Genomic DNA, 21,228 nt, shown 5'->3' with positions numbered 1-21,228 from the left:
CTACATGATGTACTTCAGTTTACGTCCCGTTTCTATTTCTTTCTCAGATCATTCTCCTGTTTCTTAGTCTTGCATCGTTCTCAGCCTCTCTTTTGGACACTTAACTGTCCCTGTTTCTGTTCTTAACAGTGTTCTGTCACCTTCCCATTCTTAATTCCTGGTGCTTCCTCAGTCTCTTTCTTGCTCTTTACTAAACATCCCTTCTGTCTCCCTTCTCATTTCCAGTTCATTTCTTTATCGCAATCCCTCTCTGTATTTCTTCCTGTCGTTGTTTTTTATTCTCAAGTTCTGTCTCTTACGGTCTCACCTAGCCTTCCCTTTGAGGCAAAGTGGAGTTGGCACTCTTCTTATTAAATATGTCTCTGATATTCAAGGGCATCAGGCGGATAGGACAACAATAAAGATATTTATAGCAGCGGAAATGTACGTCTTAAGAACGAGAACAATTTCATCGTATGAATGAATATGATCATATTTTTGTATAGAGATGATCTCTCCTTAGACGACGACGGGTACGAAAAACCAGAATTCTGTCAACACAAGAATTAAAGAAAAACATACCATTCACATATGACTGTATAAGAATATGGTACTGAGAATGAGGGAATTATAAACGTTATAGAATATGGTTCAAAACCTTATAAGCAAAAATGCGAAAGTTATGAGTTAGAAATATAATTGTTTACGATTGAGCAAAAATGCGCCGAAGTTTCTTCGGCACAGTCGAGTTTTCTGTACATCGTATGATCAAGGCCACTGAAAATAGATCTATCTTTCGGTGGTCTCGGTATAATGTTGTTTGAGCCGCGGCCCATAAACTTTAACCAGGCCCGGTGGTAGCCTGGCCTTATCGTTGCCAGGTGCACAATTAAGGCAAACTTTAACATTAAATAAAACAAAAATTACCAAGGCTAGAGGGCTGCAATTTGGTATGGTTGATGATTGGAGGGTGGATAATCAACAAACTAATTTGCAGCCCTCTGGCCTTAGTAGTTTTTAAGATCTGAGGGCGGACAGAAAAAAATGCGGACGGACAGACAAAGCCGGCGCAAAAGTTTTCTTTTCAGAAAACTAAAAAGGTTATTTTACAGAAACATGTAACTTCCTAATGATAACAGTTTGTGCCAGACTTCTTGCTCCAGGTGAGTGTGTTTGTTTTAAGCACGTCTCTCCCGTGTGCCCCTAGTGATCTGGTTCGTATATTTATGCACGTCGATCACTCCTGTCAGTTCTGAAAGCCACAGGCTGTGTTAGTCACCAGTATGAAGGCACATTATTTTCTTTGTTATGACAATACAAGGAGTAAACAACGCAAATGGCTAATTAATATTATTATTTATTATTATTAGCCAAAACAGAATACAACGACTACGTGGGCAAATTGAAAGAAAGAGCCAAAAAAGGGAAACAGAGAAATGTGTGTATATATATACATATATGTATATATATACACAGTATATATATATATATATATATATATATATATATATATATATATATATATATATATATATATATATATATATATATATATATATATATATATATATATATATATATATATATATATATATATATATATATATATATATATAATGTAAAGACAACTGGAAATTAGACTAAATTAAGGCAAAACTATGGTCTTATTAATAATAATAATAATAATAATAATAATAATAATAATAATAATAATAATAATAATAATTATAATAATAATGAATATTAATAATAATAATAATAATAATAATAATAATAATAATAATAATAATAATAATGAATATTTGACTACTCAAATGGACAACATGAACTAAAGCTGAAAGTATCTACCGATTAAATTATATTAAACCTATATTACAATAATAAAAAAATTAAAAAAAATTATGAACACAGCGAAAGGCGAGCATTGTACGCTCCAGCCCAACTTCTGAGAACTCGAGACAAAAGCCTGAAGCCGTAAATAGCTTGACAGAAATAATCAATCAGCCAAGCGACCATAATTGACAATGAGTTGTGTTGTCTGGCTGAGTGAGGTGGCGGGCGGGGGGGAGACGTCAACCGGGAAGTAATGAAAGTGAAAATGAAGAAAATAAGGGAAATAGAAATAAAGAGATTACAGCAGGAACGGATATAGTAGGGCAGATCCCTTGGTTAATTTATCTTTGCGCATCAGTGTCATTCTCTTCCTATCCACGTTTTCCTGATTTGTAAGCAAGTGGTTTTCATTTCGTTTATGTGTGTGTGTATACATACATACATATACTGTATATATATGTACATATAATATATATATATACAGTATATATATATTTACATATATATATATTCATATGTATATATGTATATATACATACATACATGTTATAACGACTACTGTAGCAAAACCACATGCCTCCTTAGAATTACTCTGACATGCTAAAACATATATATATATATATATATATATATATATATATATATATATATATATATATATATATATATGTGTGTGTGTGTGTGTATATATATATATATGTGTGTGTGTGTGTATGTATATATACACACACATACATATATATATATATATATACACACACACATATATATATATATATATATGTGTGTGTGTGTGTGTGTGTGTGTGTGTGTGTGTATAAAGTACTTCTAATTTTGTAGCTATTTTATGGCTTTCATCGTACATTGATATTATTTTGAAGGTCTCTTCCTGTTTGTGCTTACCCTATCCAACACCTTACAATGAACACCTGAGTAAATTCAGTTGATAGATGAAGAAATACACAATAAATCAATATACTCTATTAAATTCTTATAAGAGTAACAAATGAATAAATCAATATGTTATATTGCACAAAAAAAACAAATTAACGAAGAAAAAGGTATGTGCATATATCAAATGAACAGACAGATTTCCAAATAAATAATCGAAATTATCTCAAAAGTTTGGAGAGCTGAATCTCTCAAGCTACCTTCATTAAAAAAAAAATCAGGTGACATACCTCGCCGTGTATTCTCTTCTCGAGACCTGAAAAAACATGATTATAAATAAATACATTAATACATATATAAAACTACATATATGTATTTATATGTATATATATGTGTGTGTATAAGTACAGACATACACTGAAAATAGAATTAGTAACTTGAGTAAATTAAAACAATTTTTAAGATTTATTGTGGTGTACATTTTTCAAACCAAAGATCAGTCTTATCTTACTTATATGCCAAATACTATTGTAGCAATATGTGATCATTTGGCCTAAAAGCCTTTAATTAAGACAAATCAATATAAAAAATAATTATTACAGTGATAATGAGACCAATAACATACATAAGAATTAACCATATTCCGCTAAAAAATCATTGAAAACCAAAATAATGTCATAACTGCGGAAGACAACTGTCTGGAGAACTGGGTGTCCACTGGTGTCTATTTAAGCATGAAGAAATTCCGTGCTTTAAATATATCTATATAGGCCACGGGGTGTGTTTCAAGTTACGAATGGACAGGGTCCGGTAAATAAACCCTACCAAGGCGACGGAAACCAGATCTCGACAGGTGAAGGTATAATAAATTGGTAGACCCTATGAGAGGCGGGCTTTCAGGGGAGGGGGGGAGGGGGGCTTGGCTACAATTTTGGCTGACAACTCGGTGGGGATCATCTTTCTAATCCATCAAGTTTTCTCACTCTCCCTTGTTTACATCTCTCTCTCTCTCTCTCTCTCTCTCTCCTCGTCCACAGGAATTGAATAAAAGATGAAGGTATCGATCGCTTTCGTGTTATTTCAACACATTTGTAATTCCTGTGAACTCTGCTGTATTTATCGTCGTATACTATTGACATGGGAGTATTTATATATACACACACAATACACACACACACACACACACACACACATATATATATATATATATATATATATATATATATATATATATATATATATATATATATATATATATATATATATATATATATATATAAATGCTTCTGGTGTGTTGTAAAACAGATGGCCGATGGCCAATGGACATAAAATATTTGATATACTACAAGTATAATGCAACTCCAAATTACCTAAATATTGCTGTCATTTGCATATAAATCTGATTTTTATGACTCATAACTCTCTCTCTGGTCTTTCTACAATCACTACCTACTGTATTGTCATGAAGATGAGTAATTAGCTTTTATCAAATAAACATGGGAAAATTGTAACAACGAATGAAGAAATTAGTTTCCTTACTGAAATTTCTCATTAAATACAAACAAAAAATATGAAAGTTTATTATTATTATTTTATTATTATTATTATTATTATTATTATTATTATTATTAAATGCAGCACTGGCAGTAATACCACTGGTTTTGGATAATATCTTTCCCAAACGGTTGGAAAATTATTTCAAGAATTCCTTCTGGTGATAAACTCACTATTCACCGAACAGAAAAGATTCTGATGCAGCTGTTATATTTTACAAGACTTGTTAAATGAAGGCCTTCTACCCGACTTATTATTATTATTATAATTATTATTATTCAGATGGGCATAATTCTTGAAAATACGCAAAAATTTCATCCAACTTCCTAAGCAAGATGGGATTCCACACGAAAAAACAACTATAAGAAGAGAGGCACAAGCAAAACGAATGAAGAGAGAGTAACATACAAATGAAAAGAACAGAAATAAAAGCAAACACATCGACAAAAGTCGAACGTTTTTGCACTACACAACAGTTGAGGTTTGTTGAAATTTCTTTGCAACATAAAAATCAGCAACGCTACTCGCCTTTGAGACCTGAGGCAAATGGCCTTCAGACAATCTTTATAGATCTAAAGTTTTCTAGTAGAGATTTTTCTGCATTTGTTTCCTGGATGCCAAAGGCAAGACTTTCCTCTGTATTTTCACTTCAGTAAGAGGGGTGGGGAAGGGCTGGTAACCCTGTAAATTATTCCTTAAGCAAAACTTTTTCTCCGTGTTTTCGCTCGGCTGAGGGCGGAAGGGTTAGTAACCCTGCTGATGACATCCAAATGAAAACAGCGGGAGGTTGGTAACCCTGCAAAGGCCGGAGCAAGCAAACATTTTTCACCGCATTACAAATGACTCACCAAACATTATTTTTATATTTTTAATTCACTTTCGTGAGGCTATAATGGTTTGAAATAATGCAAATGGTATACCATGCAAAACTTTATCTTTGGTTTCTCAGCAATACTGAAACTCTGTAAGTTTCAACTTTATTGAGATCATGAGGACTAATAAGACTTCAAACGGTGCAGCAAACATGATTTATATCCTCATTTCAAGGAGATAAAATCATGGAAACTGGTTAAAAGTGGAAATGTTGCAGAAACCAAGACTTTTCCTTCTGTTTTTTTTTTTAGTTTTAAGGAAAGCAGAAGGATTGGCAGCAATGCAACTGACAGTGTAAAGCTCGTATCCGTTCCTTCACGTCAAGGTGTTAAGTGGGACACTGGGAACACTGCAGACAATGCAAATAATTCTGAAAAGAAAATCCTTTCCTTCCAGCACATTATCCACATCAAGACGGACTGGCAACAATGCCAAATCTGCCTATTTTTCTTCCCTTCGATGCGGTTGGCAAGGATTGGTAACTCTGCCGAGGCACGACAATTTTCTTCGCTTTAGGGAGACCTACAGGGATTGGTAACACTGTCAGAGACGCGATGAACAATGGAGATTACAGAAGATTAACAGCTCTGCAGAGGACGCGGTACAAGAGAGATCACAAAAGATCGGTAACCCTGAAAAGGACGCGATAAACACGATGTTTTCATTTCGTTTTAATCTCCTAAAGAACAACAGATCTCCAAGATGGACTTCCCGACTCAGGGAAAGCTCAACAAGATTACCACTCACCAGGCCGCCATTTCAGAGGAGTTTTTTTTTTTTTACATCAATCTTTTATAAAAACAAAGTAGAGGAGGGTTATCATACTACTGAACAAAAGCTCGTTTTCCAGGTACATTGAGTCTTCGAGTAACTGTATAACGGTGACTGGTTACTTTTACGATAACTATAGAACTACAAAACTAGGACAAAATTATCGTTCCATCTTCATTTATTATTATAATCTTCGTTCTTTCAAAAGCAAGCGTTAATACTCCCATTGCTAAGAAGTAATAGCTACTGAAGGAAATAATAGCTACTGAAGGAAGGAAGCGGGAAGAAAGGTAAAGTATACAACTTAAACTTGGGTGCAGCTATGATCTGACAGGACGCTGCTAACACCTTCTAGCCATACGTACAACTTTCAGGTTCATTGACAGCACTAATCCCTTACGGGAACATGCACAGAAGGCTGATGCTCAGGAGGGCGTGAAAAGCCACCATACACACTGTACTCAACTTTATCTTGCACGCACTCTTGCCTCCGCCCCCAACCCCCTTCAGTTTTATAGACCTTTATTCGCAATATGTCATTCACTTCACCTATCCAAACTTTCTAGGTGTTCTCTTCTGCATTCTCCCTCAGCCCATCATCCTTCATTGTTTTCATATGACGTATCATCTCAAAACATTGATGTATCCTTTTCCTATACTCTGCTAAGTAAAGGACGACAGTCGAAAGGCCTCGTAGCACTCCATTGTTTCTCTTTCCTTCGTGGATTTATATATATATATATATATATTTTTTATATATATATATATATATATATATATATATATATATAATATACATATATATATTTTTTACTGTATATGTATATACGTATGTGTGTGATTATATAAATACGTATCTATAATATATATATATATATATATATATATATATATATATATATATATATATATATATATATATATATATATACATACACACATACATATACTTGCATAATCATATAAGCCTACGTACGACATATCCTTCACTGTAGCAGAAACACGCCCGCCAGCCAAGGAACCTTACATCCAGTGACCTCGTCTGGCAGGACCCTAATAAGGCACTCTCCGAGAACCTAACTTGAATTACCTTGCTGGGAAGAAGCCACAGTGGCCCCAGTGTGTCAGCGATGCCGAAAATGCGAACGACAGATACACACCAAATCCTTCCCACCTCACTTTTAGACTTTGTGCCTCTGTTTACGTCTAGGGCGAGAATTGCTGGTTCTGGTAAATTTAGTTTTAGGAACTTGGAAATAAAATTAAAGGTAAGTGGGATGAGATATTTTGTCGTTCTTGTTTCTTATTCAGATTTAGCCATTATTGTTTTTTTAACGTCTTAACAATATTCCGTTTTTTTAAGAAGGAAGAAAGTGGGCTCAAGTGAGATAGGGGAAAAGAAAGACGGAGAAGAGAAAAACGAGTGTTTCCGTACTCAGGGAGAGAGAGAGAGAGAGAGAGAGAGAGAGAGAGAGAGAGAGAGAGAGAGAGAGAGAGAGCTTATTTTCGATCTGAAAAAGTCATTTACTCCTAGCACCGAAAAACTGGGGAGAGAGAGAGAGAGAGAGAGAGAGAGAGAGAGAGAGAGAGAGAGAGAGAGAGAGAGAGAAACTTATTTTCGATCTGAAAAAGTCATTTACTCCTAGCACCGAAAACTGGGGAGAGAGAGAGAGAGAGAGAGAGAGAGAGAGAGAGAGAGAGAGAGAGAGAGAGAGAGAGAGAGAGAGCTTATTTTCGATCTGAAAAAGTCATTTACTCCTAGCACCGAAAAAACTGGAGAGAGAGAGAGAGAGAGAGAGAGAGAGAGAGAGAGAGAGAGAAAGAGCTTATTTTCGATCTGAAAAAGTCATTTACTCTAGCACTGAAAACTGGGGAGAGAGAGAGAGAGAGAGAGAGAGAGAGAGAGAGAGAGAGAGAGAGAGAGAGAGCACTTATTAACTTATTTTCGATCTAAAATAAGTCCTTTGCTCGAAAGACTAACAGAGAGAAAGACTGAGAGAGAGAGAGAGAGAGAGAGAGAGAGAGAGAGAGAAACCTCTCGAGATGGAGACTTTAGAGAAACACTGCCCTTCGCGGGCCATCGTTGTGTGTCAAGTCGCTCTTGCCTTGTAACCAGCTATAAAAGGTTGGTGTCGTTCGACCTTCACTCGAAGACGGGAGAAGGTTTTGGTTTCTGAATAGAGATTTGTGAACTCTTGGGGTTTTGTGGCCCTATTCTAATGCCTGATAAAAGAGATTCACTCTAGATTGGCATTTGCAGAGAATTTCTGCTCACTTTAGACGGACATTTGCAGAGAATTTCTGCTCACTTTAGATGGACATTTGCAGAGAATTTCTGCTCACTTTAGATGGACATTTGCTTGCTCACTTTAGATGGACATTTGCAGAGAATTTCTGCTCACTTTAGATGGACATTTGCAGAAATTTTGCTCACTTTAGACGGACATTTGCAGAGAATTTCTGCTCACTTTAGATGGACATTTGAAGAGGCTCACTTTAGATGGACATTTGCAGAGAATTTCTGCTCACTTTAGATGGACATTTGCAGAGAATTTTGCTCACTTTAGATGGACATTTGCAGGGTTTTAGATGGACATTTGCAGAGAATTTCTGCTCACTTTAGATGGACATTTGCAGAGAATTTCTGCTCACTTTAGATGGACATTTGCAGAGAATTTCTGCTCACTTTAGATGGACATTTGCAGAGAATTTTCACTTTAGACGGACATTTGCAGAGAATTTCTGCTCACTTTAGATGGACATTTGCAGAGAATTTCTGCTCACTTTAGATGGACATTTGCAGAGAATTTCTGCTCACTTTAGATGGACATTTGCAGAGAATTTCTGCTCACTTTAGATGGACATTTGCAGAGAATTTCTGCTCACTTTAGATGGACATTTGCAGAGAATTTCTGCTCACTTTAGATGGACATTTGCAGAGGATTTCTGTTCACTTTAGATGGACATTTGCAGAGAATTTCTGCTCACTTTAGATGGACATTTGCAGAGAATTTCTGCTCACTTTAGATGGACATTTGCAGAGGATTTCTGTTCACTTTAGATGGACATTTGCAGAGAATTTCTATTCACTTTAGATAGACATTTGCAGAGAATTTTTATTCAATTTAGATGAGCATTTGTAGAGAATTTCTATTCGCTTTAGATGGACATTTGCAGAGAATTTCTGTTTACCTTAGAAGGACTTTTGCAGAGAATGTCTGTTTATTTTAGAAGGGCATTTGCAGAGAATTTCTATTCACTTCAGATGGACATTTGCAGAGAATTTCTGTTTATTTTAGAAGGAAATTTGCAGAGAATTTCTGTTTACTTTAGAAGGACGTTGGCAGAGAATTTCTGTTTACTTTAGCTGGATATTTGCAGAGAATTTCTAATCGCTTTAGATGGACATTTGCAGAGAATTTCTATTCACTTTAGAAGGCTATTTGCAGAGAATTGCTATTCAGCTTAGAAGGATATTTGAAGTTAATTTCTATTGACTTTTGATGGACATTTGCAGAGAATTTCTTTTCACTTTAGAAGGATATTTGCAGAGAATTTCTATTCACTTTAGAAGGATATTTGCAGAGAATTTCGACTCACTTTCGAAGGATATTTGAAGAGAATTTCTGTTCACTGTAGAAGGACATTTTCAGTAACTTCTATCGTTTACATATTATTATAAAGTTATGGCAGCTCAAGTGAATTTATTTTCTTTTAAAAGCATTTAAAGCTATAAATTGCATCAACCAGTTAAAAATTCACCGTAATTAAATCTTCAAATTAAATAAATAATTAAATTTTTACTGATGTCCAATAATAATTTCTTCACATGAACATTGTAATACTACTTCATTTAAATATACCTTTAGTTTAATACTTCATGCAAAGGTTTCCGCTGTGATATTGCCTTATCAAAACAAACACCAACTGATTTAAGTAAAAGATTAAAGTGGTGAGTGACATTCCCTCTAATAGCCCATGAAAATAAACATTTCAAATAATATAACCGCACATAAAATATAGTTTTAAAAAACATCGACTTATTTCAATAAACATCTCAAGTGATACCGTCTCTTTTAAATGAACATTTCAAAAATGCCATGCATTTCAGTAACTATTTCAAATCAGACCACCTAACTTCAACGGACATCTCAAAAGATATAAACCCATTTCAATAAGCATTTCAAGTGATAACACCTCACTAAAACGCAAACCTAAAACTAGACTGCTTATCTATAACACCTAATAAAGAATAAATCTCCTTTCAAGAGACATTTGAAGAGATAGGCTCTCAACCCATCAGTCAGCAGAGATAACTTTGATCTTGATAGACGTCATAATTGATAATGCAGGACAGTGCCAAGAGATGCCTTTGGCTCGCCTTTATAAATCAGAGATCCCTCCAGCCCTTCTAGCCGACGTCCTCTTAACTATTCTCATAATAAAATTCTTTCCTGTCTTTCTAATGAATGCTCTCTTCTAATGAATGCTCTGTCTGTTATGCTAATGAAAGCCCTCTTCGCGATTTCCGAATTTGGCTGGTACAGTTTCAAAGGACCTTCCATAGATTACTGAAAATGATCTATTCTGTATTTCATTCCTTGATCAGCCTACTTCCTTTGCCAGTCTTTGGGCTTCACTGGTAATGACTTCAATGCCTGTTTTCCGGAAAGTATAACAAAGGACATTGTTCTGTTAGTCATTCTTAGTTTAAATTCTGTTGTAGAAGGAGGCTTAAGACACTATACTGGTATTGGAATCCATCTTGATTCGCCACAGGATATGATTCATCGGAGGCGATCCCTTCTGTTCTAAATGCTCACTTTGGATTCTGGCCAAACCAACACCTGTGTATCCCCTTCGGCTGCCCATGTGCGCACACGCACGCACACAATATCCTAATAAAACCAGTTTACTCTAATAACAATTATCCTCAACATTACGCATAAAGTCTACAACTAAATGAGAATTTTATGACTCAAATACAAGCGACAAAACCACTTGGCATTAGAATAGCCTAATTGTTGGGGTACTTTAGCCATTTGCTTTAAACTGAGGGATAGTTTGTCGTCAAATTAAATTGGAAAAGAAAACGTAATAAAACCACAAGACTATTCCATCCCTATCTCAGTCCCGATCCCATTCTAGTGATGTTTACTCTGCCCTTATCGAAGTTTTTTCTGTTCTTACCTAGAAAAATAGGGCCACTAAAATAGTTTTTTCTCTTGCTGGACGAGCTACATTTTGGTGGCTTTGCCCCACCTAATTTTATTTTTAAAAATTGGTCACTCGTCTACAAAGATGTTACGAAAATGAGAGTGTTGCCATACTGCACAACAGTTAACTTTAAAAAAATCTTAGAAGGTTCAGTAAAATAATTACTAAACCTGGCATTTCACCCACATACCTTGATTATTTTATGGGGTTCAGTAATCGTCATATTGCTTTGCAAGATTTTCCCTTGCCCACGAAGGTAATTTTGCTGCCCGTCCCGTCGACCTCCAAGGGAAAAAAATTTTCCCATCATCATTCTAAACAGAAGACAGTAAACAAAGTCTCAGGTATCAGTTGGCTTAAGGAAATAAGAGAAAAATTTGCAAGGCTGTCTAATTTAATTTTAAGGTAAACCTGACAGGGCAGAACTGGATCTTAACTAATCAAGATTAGTTAGCCTCAGTGCAACAGAATGAAGCCGGTGTTCCGGCAGTATGGGAATGAAGAGAAAAGATGAGTACAGTAGAAGATAAAAGAAATATAGGGCAGACCTGTTTCCCAAAAGGTTTTTCAAAGTCCATGTTAACTGGAAATTCATTGAAAAAACATTTCTTGTGACTGTTTATCAAGTTACTTACTTCGTTTACGCCTTGCAGACTTTGTATATATACACAGCCTGGGAGTCTGATCATAAGGTAAGGCAGGTGGGAAAAAAAATCCCCAAGACCTGGGGCTGACATGACTCTCACCATCAAGTAATAATGGTTATTGTTCTGCAACGCAACGCAGGAGACTCCATTGCAAAAAATTCTACATACTCGTATACCGCGTGACAGGGGGCATCACCAGCGCTAGGTCGGAGCACCCGCATCACCATTTTGGCTCGCTACGGACGTTAGTAACATGTCTGTAATGTTAGATTTATGAAGGTTGGACCAGCTCGCGAAAACTACCTAGGTACGCCGGAGGTCGAGAGACCAGTCTTGGACTAGACGCCTTCGTGGTGGGACCTTTGCCAAGAGGGTGAGCTCGGGCTTTACAACGGCGCTCCTTTCTCTTGCTCTCTAAATCTCAAGCACTCTGTTGCTCCTTCGCCTTATCACCAAAGAGAGAAGACGACTCGGGCTGATACGTGCTCCGTCTAAGAGGAGAGGACTTGGAGAATCTTCATCCCACTTGATAGCAGCGAAATAGAACAGGTTCACGTCTCGTTGGTTCTTGTGCTTTTGTGGAGATAGTGAAAGGCTGAACTTGCTTTATGTGTGTTCGTCTGTTGGTTATGACTGTCGTTAACGATTCATTCCGAATAACCGTCGGTGTTTTATTGAAGCGACAAGGACTGCAAGGGACATACTATTTAAATATGAAAGCGAAATGATCATCCCTATTTGCAACCCACGAGATCTGCCGCATTCCTGGCCCCTCTGGTCTCGGAGGGAAAAGGCCATTTTCATTTTTAAGACGTCCCCGGATCCGACCGACAAACAACCCCCCTCCCCAAAGAAAGAGAAAGAAACAACTTAACTCCTACTGATAGTTTTTTTATAGGTACGAGCTCTAACTCTGAAAGGAGGCAAACTTCTATACAAGAATGAAATATTGTACATGAGGATATTAAGCACAGTAACAAAGTATAAAGACTACGATACAGTTTGAAAGTATATATATAATAGAGAATATTTCCCAATACAAAACTTTATCAATTAAATAGCGATTAATTCTCAGTATCTGTAACTCTTCCCAGTGGGCTGAAGAACTTTGTCTTCACTTAAACGTACTAGAGATTTAAATATAAGGAAACGAATCTGTTTAAACCAAACTATTTTAATTCATGTGCAATAAATGCGTTATAACCTTCTTCATTTTAAGTATAAAATATAAGGCGTTGTATCAGATCTTCATAACGAACTGGTCATGCAAGCGAAATTTTATATGATCTCAATGAAATGACACTCGAGCGAAGTTTTCAAAAGAAGCCCGAGGGGATGGGCAAGTTAAACATGACAGTAAAAAAAGAGAGAGAGAGAGAGAGAGAGAGAGAGAGAGAGAGAGAGAGAGAGAGAGAGAGAATTTAAAAGAAAAATGAGGGACAAGATGAAAAATAAACTGAGATATTTCAAGGCAACTTGTGAAAATCATTTTTTAACTGTTTCAAATACTGTATTGGGAAGTTATCTGGTTTCGGGGTTAATGAGCGGGTCTATTATAAAAATCTAGCTTCATACTCGACGGACGAGCTTGAAGTGGAAGTGCAGCCGACTGCATCTAGATTTTTATAATAGACCCCGCTCATTAAGCCGGAATCGAAAGAACTTCCCAATACAGCATCTGAAGCAATTAAAATATTATTTTTAAAAGTTGCCTTGAAATATTTCAGTTTATTTTTCATCTTGTTCTTCATTTCTTTCAAATATCTCTCTCTCTCTCTCATATTACGAACTATACTTGTAATTATATAACTGTCGAACTGAACTGTTACGTGTGAAAGGTAAGGCCTCTACCACCTGACCCACAAAGACATAAAAAAAAAAGAACCAGAGAACACGTGCAGTTCCTGTGGATTTACCTGGGCTGATTAATCGAGTCACTGGTGAGGTGTATGTTCAGTAAAACTCGCTAGTGAGCTAGGTGAGGAGCCAGCCCTGGTAAACCTCTGCTTTTGCGTTACCTCTTACGTTCCCACCCCTTTTATGGATTTTGTGGGTTAGTTGGTAGCGCCCTTGCCTTTAATTCTTGATTCCTGGGCTCGATTTTGACGAAGTATATACCTGATTATTATTATTATTATTATTATTATTATTATTATTATTATTATTATTATTATTATTATTATTGTCATGCAATTTCGTTCTTTTGAAATTCCAAACCGAATAGGCTACTACCACACCGAAGTAAATTCTACTTATGGTCTTGAATCGTCAATGCCAAAATGATGCAGCGCCACTATGATACTACTCGATCAGTCATTGGTTTGGCTCACCATTCTCCCACCCCAGGAGGCCAAACAAAGCCAGACAACCTTGTCTCTTGCATATTCTAAAAGCTACTTTTAGTGTCTATTTCTTTTCGTCCCGGTGCCAAACTGCTGAATTCTCTGCCTGCTTCCGTGTTTGCTCATTCCTACAGACAGGACCTATTTTTTTTCCATTCTTGTCCCTTAATCATTCAAGCATGAATTAGACAGCAGCATGACAGAAAACCTAATGTTTATAACAAAGAAGGCCGTTGTGGCACAAGTATTTGAGAGAGAGAGAGAGAGAGAGAGAGAGAGAGAGAGAGAGAGAGAGAGAGAGAGAGAGAGACGTATGACCGAAATGGGACACTGACATGATGTCTCCTCTTATTAAATTTCATCATCCCCATCGAGATTGGGCACGGTGCCATCATTGAAATCATGGCACTCAAGGCATGCCCTCATGTGCAGCAGGGAGGAGATATTTATACCCGCTGCTCTTCAGTCACTATCTATCTATCGCTCTGTCTATCACTCCTTTATAGGTCCTCTCACCGCCAACCCCCTGTCTCTCTCTCTCTCTCTCTCATTATGATTGTAGATTTTAAGAACCTGGGAAATGGGAAGAGAGGGATGAATTCCCAAGTTAGGCAGGAGATGGGGGATATTTTCCGAATCAAATACCTGAGAGAAGGTGGCCCGTATGGTGCAACAAGTGCGACCAAGACTTGAAGGAGCAGTAGCCAAGGATGGTAACGGATCTCTTTTCGACCATTTAGGCCTTTATTTATTTTATTCTGTTTTATTTTATTTTATTTTATTCTATTTTGATTAATAATTGGGCTGAATTTTACAGGGTATCAACACTATAATTTCACTTCTTGTTTTGTTGAAAATAATGTAATTTATTATTTCAACTACTGTTTTTATTAAAAAAAAAAATAACTTATTTCGGATTCATCACAGTTAATGTAAAAAATTCTTGTAAATTCATTTTTTTTATTTTGCAATTTGTATTTAGCCATTTCAGTTGATTTTTAACCATTTCTTGCCCCATTTAAATATTTACCATGTCTTTATTTACAGCATAAACAAAATATATTTACTTCATAGCCCTCTTTATTTACATCATAAAATATATTTACTTCATAGCCCTGTCTTTATTTACAGCATAAAATAAATTTACTTCATATCAATGAAAATCTTTTTCCATGACCTGACTCAGTTAACAATATCTGTCCCGTATTTGCCCCTAATAAGGAACACATTTTATGTTTTTACCATATTTGAAAAGTATCTGTTGAGTTCCTCCTCCAAATACAAAACAGTTATTAGAAATTTAATACTTATTCCTATATTTACCCCATTATTCAGTAATCACCACTACTTATCTCTTTTTAAACGAATAATGACACTGAACCTACTGAAGAGAATTTATTTTCAAGATCGATGAAAATTACTTTTTTTCTAATAATCCAATTTCACGTCAAAACCGCGCGATTCTCCAGTTGCCTAATTCAAGGTTTCCTCACAAAAACTTAACAGCAAATTCTTCTTCGTTCCAGATAGCCGCAAAACACCAGGGTTTTAATTCTAAAGAAATCTAAAACAACAGCAAAAAGCCAAAATGCCCCGCTACGCCTACCAGAAGCCCCGAGCCAAGGTCTACGCCTACAACTTCGGCTACATGAACAACTACTACAAGCCCATGACTCACTACCTGAGCAAGGAGCCATCCCACCCGACGGAGAGACCAGGCGCGCAGTCCTTGGCAGAGGTGAATGAGAACGAGTCCTATTATAAGCGTTATTTGGTCTCCCGCTACCGAAGCCTTTCCAATTACTATAACTAAAAGCAGACTGGATCCTCACGACAAAATTCTTCCACGCGTTCTCGCCTTGCTTGCTTCCCTCTTTCTCATTGTCTTCCTCTCTGTCTTTATCTCTCTCCCTATACTTCCTTCTCAAGGGAATCTCCTTATTGGCTTGCAACCATCCTTCCTCGGACCGCTAACTCAAAATGGAAGTTCTGTCCCTCAGATAACAAAATGACTGCAAATTTCAAAATGGCGGCTGTGAGCATCGTGTCCCATACATAACAGAATAACTACACATTTATTTATTAACTGCATCTATGGTTTTGCACGACTGCACCCGCCAATATTCCGCTACTTTCTCGGTAGTACCCTAATTCTCTTTTAATTCCTTAATAAATGTACATAAAAATAGTGAAGAGTAAATCTTAGATATGTTTAGCCTCTTATCCTAGGCTGGATTTTGTTGTTGCATATTTTTGTGGTTAATATGACCAATTTTTATTCAAAATATCAATTGGGAATCTAATTTTTCATATTTTCATCATTTCCTCATAATCTTCTCATTGTATCTTTCGTGCGGACTGAATGGGTTGATATAAATGGCTTCTTTGTAATCTCGTTGTGTCTTCATACTGTTTATCAATCACGGCACCTGATTTTAATTCTTTATTTATCGCAGGCGCTATTTCCATTACTTTCAACAGGCACTTAGATTGAAAATTATAATTGTGAGGAATTGTTTTCTATAATTTCATCGTTAAACATTTTCTCACTAAAACTTGTTTTTTGAGACTTACTCAGACACTAATAATTGATATCTTCATACCACCCTCAGCTACTGAGGCCTCAGTTTTTAAAATGATGATAAAAATACCTTACGAAATGTAAAGAGAATAAGGAGACAAGATCAGAAATTAACATGCCAGAAATTGAAACGCAAGTGAATTGATCGTGAATAAAATCAAGAAAATACGAAGCAAAAACTTTAAAAACATTAAAAAGTATTGCAAAGGCATATGCCTTCTTACGGCCTCAGTAATATAACACTGGAACTAATTACACATTATATATTACTATAATGTATTTCTTATAACAGCTTGGCCAAAGTAGAAAGTAAAGAAGAGGAATTCATGTTCAAACGGTATATTTTAATCATAAGTTATACTTGGCCACTACAATTTAAATATTAATATTTTTGTTCTTTAACAACCTCATTTTTGTCTCCTTTAACTCTACTCAGTGGATTCAAAGTTAACAAATCATTAATAATCCAACTTTGTATTTAACTAGCCTGCACACTATAACTCCTAAAAATAATATTTTTCAGTTATTTTCACTCACCTCCTGAACTTTTTTTTATTTGTGATTTATTTCTCTTTATTTTCTTGCTTGTGACCTGCGTGTCACTAATATATTTTTTGTTGGCATATAGGAATGTTTGGTTCATTTCATACATACTTTATTTTCTTTTGTGTTTTAGCATGGCATATATATATATATATATATATATATATATATATATATATATATATATATATATATATATATATATATATATATATATATATATATATATATATATATATATATATATATATATATATATATATATATATATATATATATATATATATATATATATATGTATGTATATATATATATATATATATATATATATATATATATATATATATATATATATATATATATATATATATATATACATTCATATATATATATGTCCTATACATGTTTATGATGCATGTACTTCTCATAGCAATTGCTAATAAAACTAAGAAATTCTAATTTCATCGCTGAATTTTTTTTTTTTTGTTCATCATTTTCTACCAATAAAGGGATTCCCATCTACTTCTATTTCTCTCAATACCCTTTTTCTGCTTTTTCTTGTTTTCTTTGTTTTATTTTGAATTTTTTTTTTTTTTTTTTTTGTTTGTCTTGCAATTTTTCAAACTAAAACTGGTACTCAAATTCTTCAAGTTTACAGGTGGTTTTATGATTAAGGATATGAAAAACTGATTACTGTTTCATGACTTACTGGGTCAATTCAAAAACTTGCCCCAAAAATTATTCCTTAAGAACTGATACGTAAGATGAAATACAGTACAAAATAATTTCAATTACAATAAATTTATGAAGAATAATTTCAGCATTTTCCAATATTTATGTTATTTCAAAATCTGGCAATGACATATGATTGTATTATTTGCTACAGCCAAGCAGTGTGAGCATTGAAACAAAAACACAGTTAATTTTTCGCCAAGCAGTTTCGGCAGTTATTCACAGACTTCCACTATCTTATTTATTATCAAACATTTTCCCAGTTTTTAATTATATTTACCAAACTTCTACTATTTAAGCATTAAATAGTAGTCTAGTGTTAAGCATTAACACTAGACTGAGAATTTATTAGCAGTTCAAGTTAATCAAAGATATCTACAGTAATTTATCAACATGAATTTGGCAGTCCCAGTGCAAGCGTGAAATTCTAACTACGACAGCTACCAAGTAATATCAGCAAATACGCTTTCAGACATGATTTACAAACTTGACTCAACTACTACACCCAAAGCACACATACTCGCCAAGTATAAGTGTATGTGCCTGGATACTACCCTCCATATTTGTCTGGTCTATCCTCCATTCGGACCAGTGGATTAGTAACTTCTACCATTCTTGATTTGACGTGAAGAGATAAAGCTGAGTAAGTCTAACAAAAAATTTTAGGACTGAACCCTAGGCAGTCCAAACTTTGTGCGCAGCTAAGACTTTACAAAAATCTTGTTCGGCTAAAATATTACAAGGCTAAAGTCTGTCAAAACTAAATAAGTGTAAGACTTAGGAAGCTGAAGCAGTGTACAGCCAAACTACTTTAAAAAAAAATGTCCTAATGAGTGATCCTTAACATTGCAGAGTTAAAGCTATATAAAGCCAAAAGGTAATGCTTCTTAAAACTAACTAAAGTGAAAACCACGAAAAATTGACGAGCACAAAGAGACCATTTTGTCTGATATAAATTTACATATACCAAGGTAGTCATTGGTTTTAACATGAGCATTTACAAGTGTTTCGATATTTCATAATTGTCAATTAATTCATTGTAATCCTGGCACTGTCTTGTGAAGTTCTCTGAAATTTATCTCTTGAAGATATTTTGTGGAAATGAAAATCATGTTAAATCAGAATGTGGATGTGGTGGGTCCACTGTGTATGTATATATATATATATATATATATATATATATATATATATATATATATATATATATATATTATATAAACTCATATATATGCAAAAGTTTTAAAACTCAGAAAAAGATCTTGCTAATAGCTGAACTCCCTGGATAATTACATACTGTATGCACTTATGCCCAAATACATGTTCAACTACTAATTCTAATCAAGTTGTTCGGTCTTTATTTACCAGAGAATTAGAAATTCACGGGCAAAATGCATTTCTAAGCAAAAACCTACAGTTGCACGTCATCCTCCTTATGAATTATGCAGTGCCAGCTGTCTTCATATAATCGCCATAAAACTTCGTGGCAATGATGAATCCATTATTTATTTTAAAGCAATTTTACCTAAGTCAAAAAAATCTTTCGGTAGCGAGTTCTTTTTGTGTTAACCAGGTCAGTATTTAGCTGTTAGCAACTTCCCTGATGTTAAAATGGTAGAATGAACGTTACACTTATTTGATTTTTTTTTTTTTTTTTGCATTGTTTACTCTGTGTCCTTATTTGGAGCAAGTACAAAAAACACAGTTATCATCTCATTTTGATAAACTGCCCAAATATCTATAAAATTTCCAAAGTTCCCCTCAGCGCTTTCTCCATCTGATGTCCCTGTTTGGAGAAAGCAAAGAAATGGCCCTCCCCTTTGCCCGAATGAAGAAGTTACCCAAAGTTTTGTAAGCCCATTTGCACAAAGTACCTCTTTGGAACAAGTAAAAATTAATGCTCGCCCCTTTTCCCCATGTTTTACGAATGCCCCCAAAGAATTAAATGGCCAAAGTTTTCTTTAAATCCCCTTTCTAAATGTCCCCATTTGGATCTGGCAAGAAAAATTCAATTCCCTTCTGCCCAGAAGTTAAAGAAAAGCACCCAGTCATTTTTTTTTTTTTTTTTTTTTTTGAGGGGTGGCTCTTGCTCCCGCATGAAGGATCCTTATATCTGATGCACGCCCTGTCCTCTTCTTTCTCCCTCCCGTCACCCTCAGCGCCTGAAGAAGTTCCCCATGGATGGAAGCATATACCCTGACAAAGACGAGATCTACGTGCCCTCGGCCTCGGTTTCCCCAGCCAGGGAAATCGAGCCTCGAGTGTACGCCCCTCTGCCGGTGTTCGAGCACGAAGACTCTGTCCCTCCTCCGAAAAGAGTGCCCGCGGAAGAAGGACGGAGGATCCTCCCTTTGCATCTGAAGCATCCCTACCGCCTTCCTGTAGAAGACGAGGTAATGCCCCTGCACGAAAGCTCCATCTGGCCCGAAGGACGCAAACATTTCGACCTCGTGTCATCCTATGATCTCATGTGTGGATACCTGGGTCTGTGCCCTTACATCAGTTAGTTTCCCAAAACGTCCTATGAACACAGGTGTGGTAGAAATACCTGCATGAAAGACATGTCATTCAATATACACTGTAAGGGTCTCACATACAGTCGATAAGTAGAATGGTCTCGGTCGGCGACGGTCCTGTATAATTTCATATCTTTCTGGAGCTTAGAATTTAAGTGTAGTTTTGTCAACAGACATTTTCATTCTTTCAACGGCAGGAAGCCAATTGTCATTCCAGAAATCCAATGGTCAGTGTCGAAAGTGCATGCCTTTTTGGCGTCATTATTAAATTTCACTTCTCATACAAGATGAAACTGGAGTAACAGCTGATGTAAATTGATAAATTAAGAGGGTGACTTCTCTTCAAGAAGAAATAAATAAAAACGAGGAAACATTCATTAATACTATTCTATACTATATTATACTGTACTTGAATATACTTAAATTTGCCTTTGTTTTCCCTAATCTAACCACAGCAGTTCATATCAGATACATTACAGTACTAAAGCAGAGCCCAGAGGAGACATTATTTGATGAAAGTCCAGATTTATTTCAGTTTGTTGCCATAAAAATTATTTCGTTCATTTCGAATATTTTTTTGTTGGGTTATCAATCTGAATACTGTATTTAGTTCTGCGAATTCGACTGTTAATATTATCACAGTTCTTTGTGATAAAGTACTGTTTTGAAAATAAAATCTTCCTAGCAATTTTATCACTGGTATGCACGGTTTAATGTGCCTAACTTTTACATCTAACTTTTTTGTAAACTAT

At 35.4% G+C, this 21,228-nt stretch overlaps 1 protein-coding gene across 12 annotated transcripts in view; it reads left to right on the top strand.

Annotated features, from left to right (window-relative positions):
• Window positions 1-21,228, top strand: part of LOC136834976 (uncharacterized) — a 33,995-nt gene that overhangs the window by 11,356 nt on the left and 1,411 nt on the right. For 2 of the 12 annotated variants that reach the window (XM_067097941.1, XM_067097948.1), the window contains exons 1-3: window positions 11,928-12,314; window positions 15,634-15,845; window positions 20,120-20,462. In XM_067097941.1, the coding sequence (XP_066954042.1) occupies window positions 15,696-15,845; window positions 20,120-20,462 (493 nt within the window). In that variant the 5' untranslated portion in view covers window positions 11,928-12,314; window positions 15,634-15,695. Of the gene's footprint in view, window positions 1-9,584; window positions 12,315-15,633; window positions 15,846-20,119; window positions 20,494-21,228 lie in introns of those variants that run through there. The other 10 variants (XM_067097952.1, XM_067097950.1, XM_067097945.1 and 7 more) reach the window with 6 other exon arrangements.

Source organism: Macrobrachium rosenbergii, chromosome 54 (assembly GCF_040412425.1).
Source record: "Macrobrachium rosenbergii isolate ZJJX-2024 chromosome 54, ASM4041242v1, whole genome shotgun sequence".
NCBI classification, from domain to species: domain Eukaryota; kingdom Metazoa; phylum Arthropoda; class Malacostraca; order Decapoda; family Palaemonidae; genus Macrobrachium; species Macrobrachium rosenbergii.
This window is presented reverse-complemented; position numbering and strand designations above follow the sequence as displayed.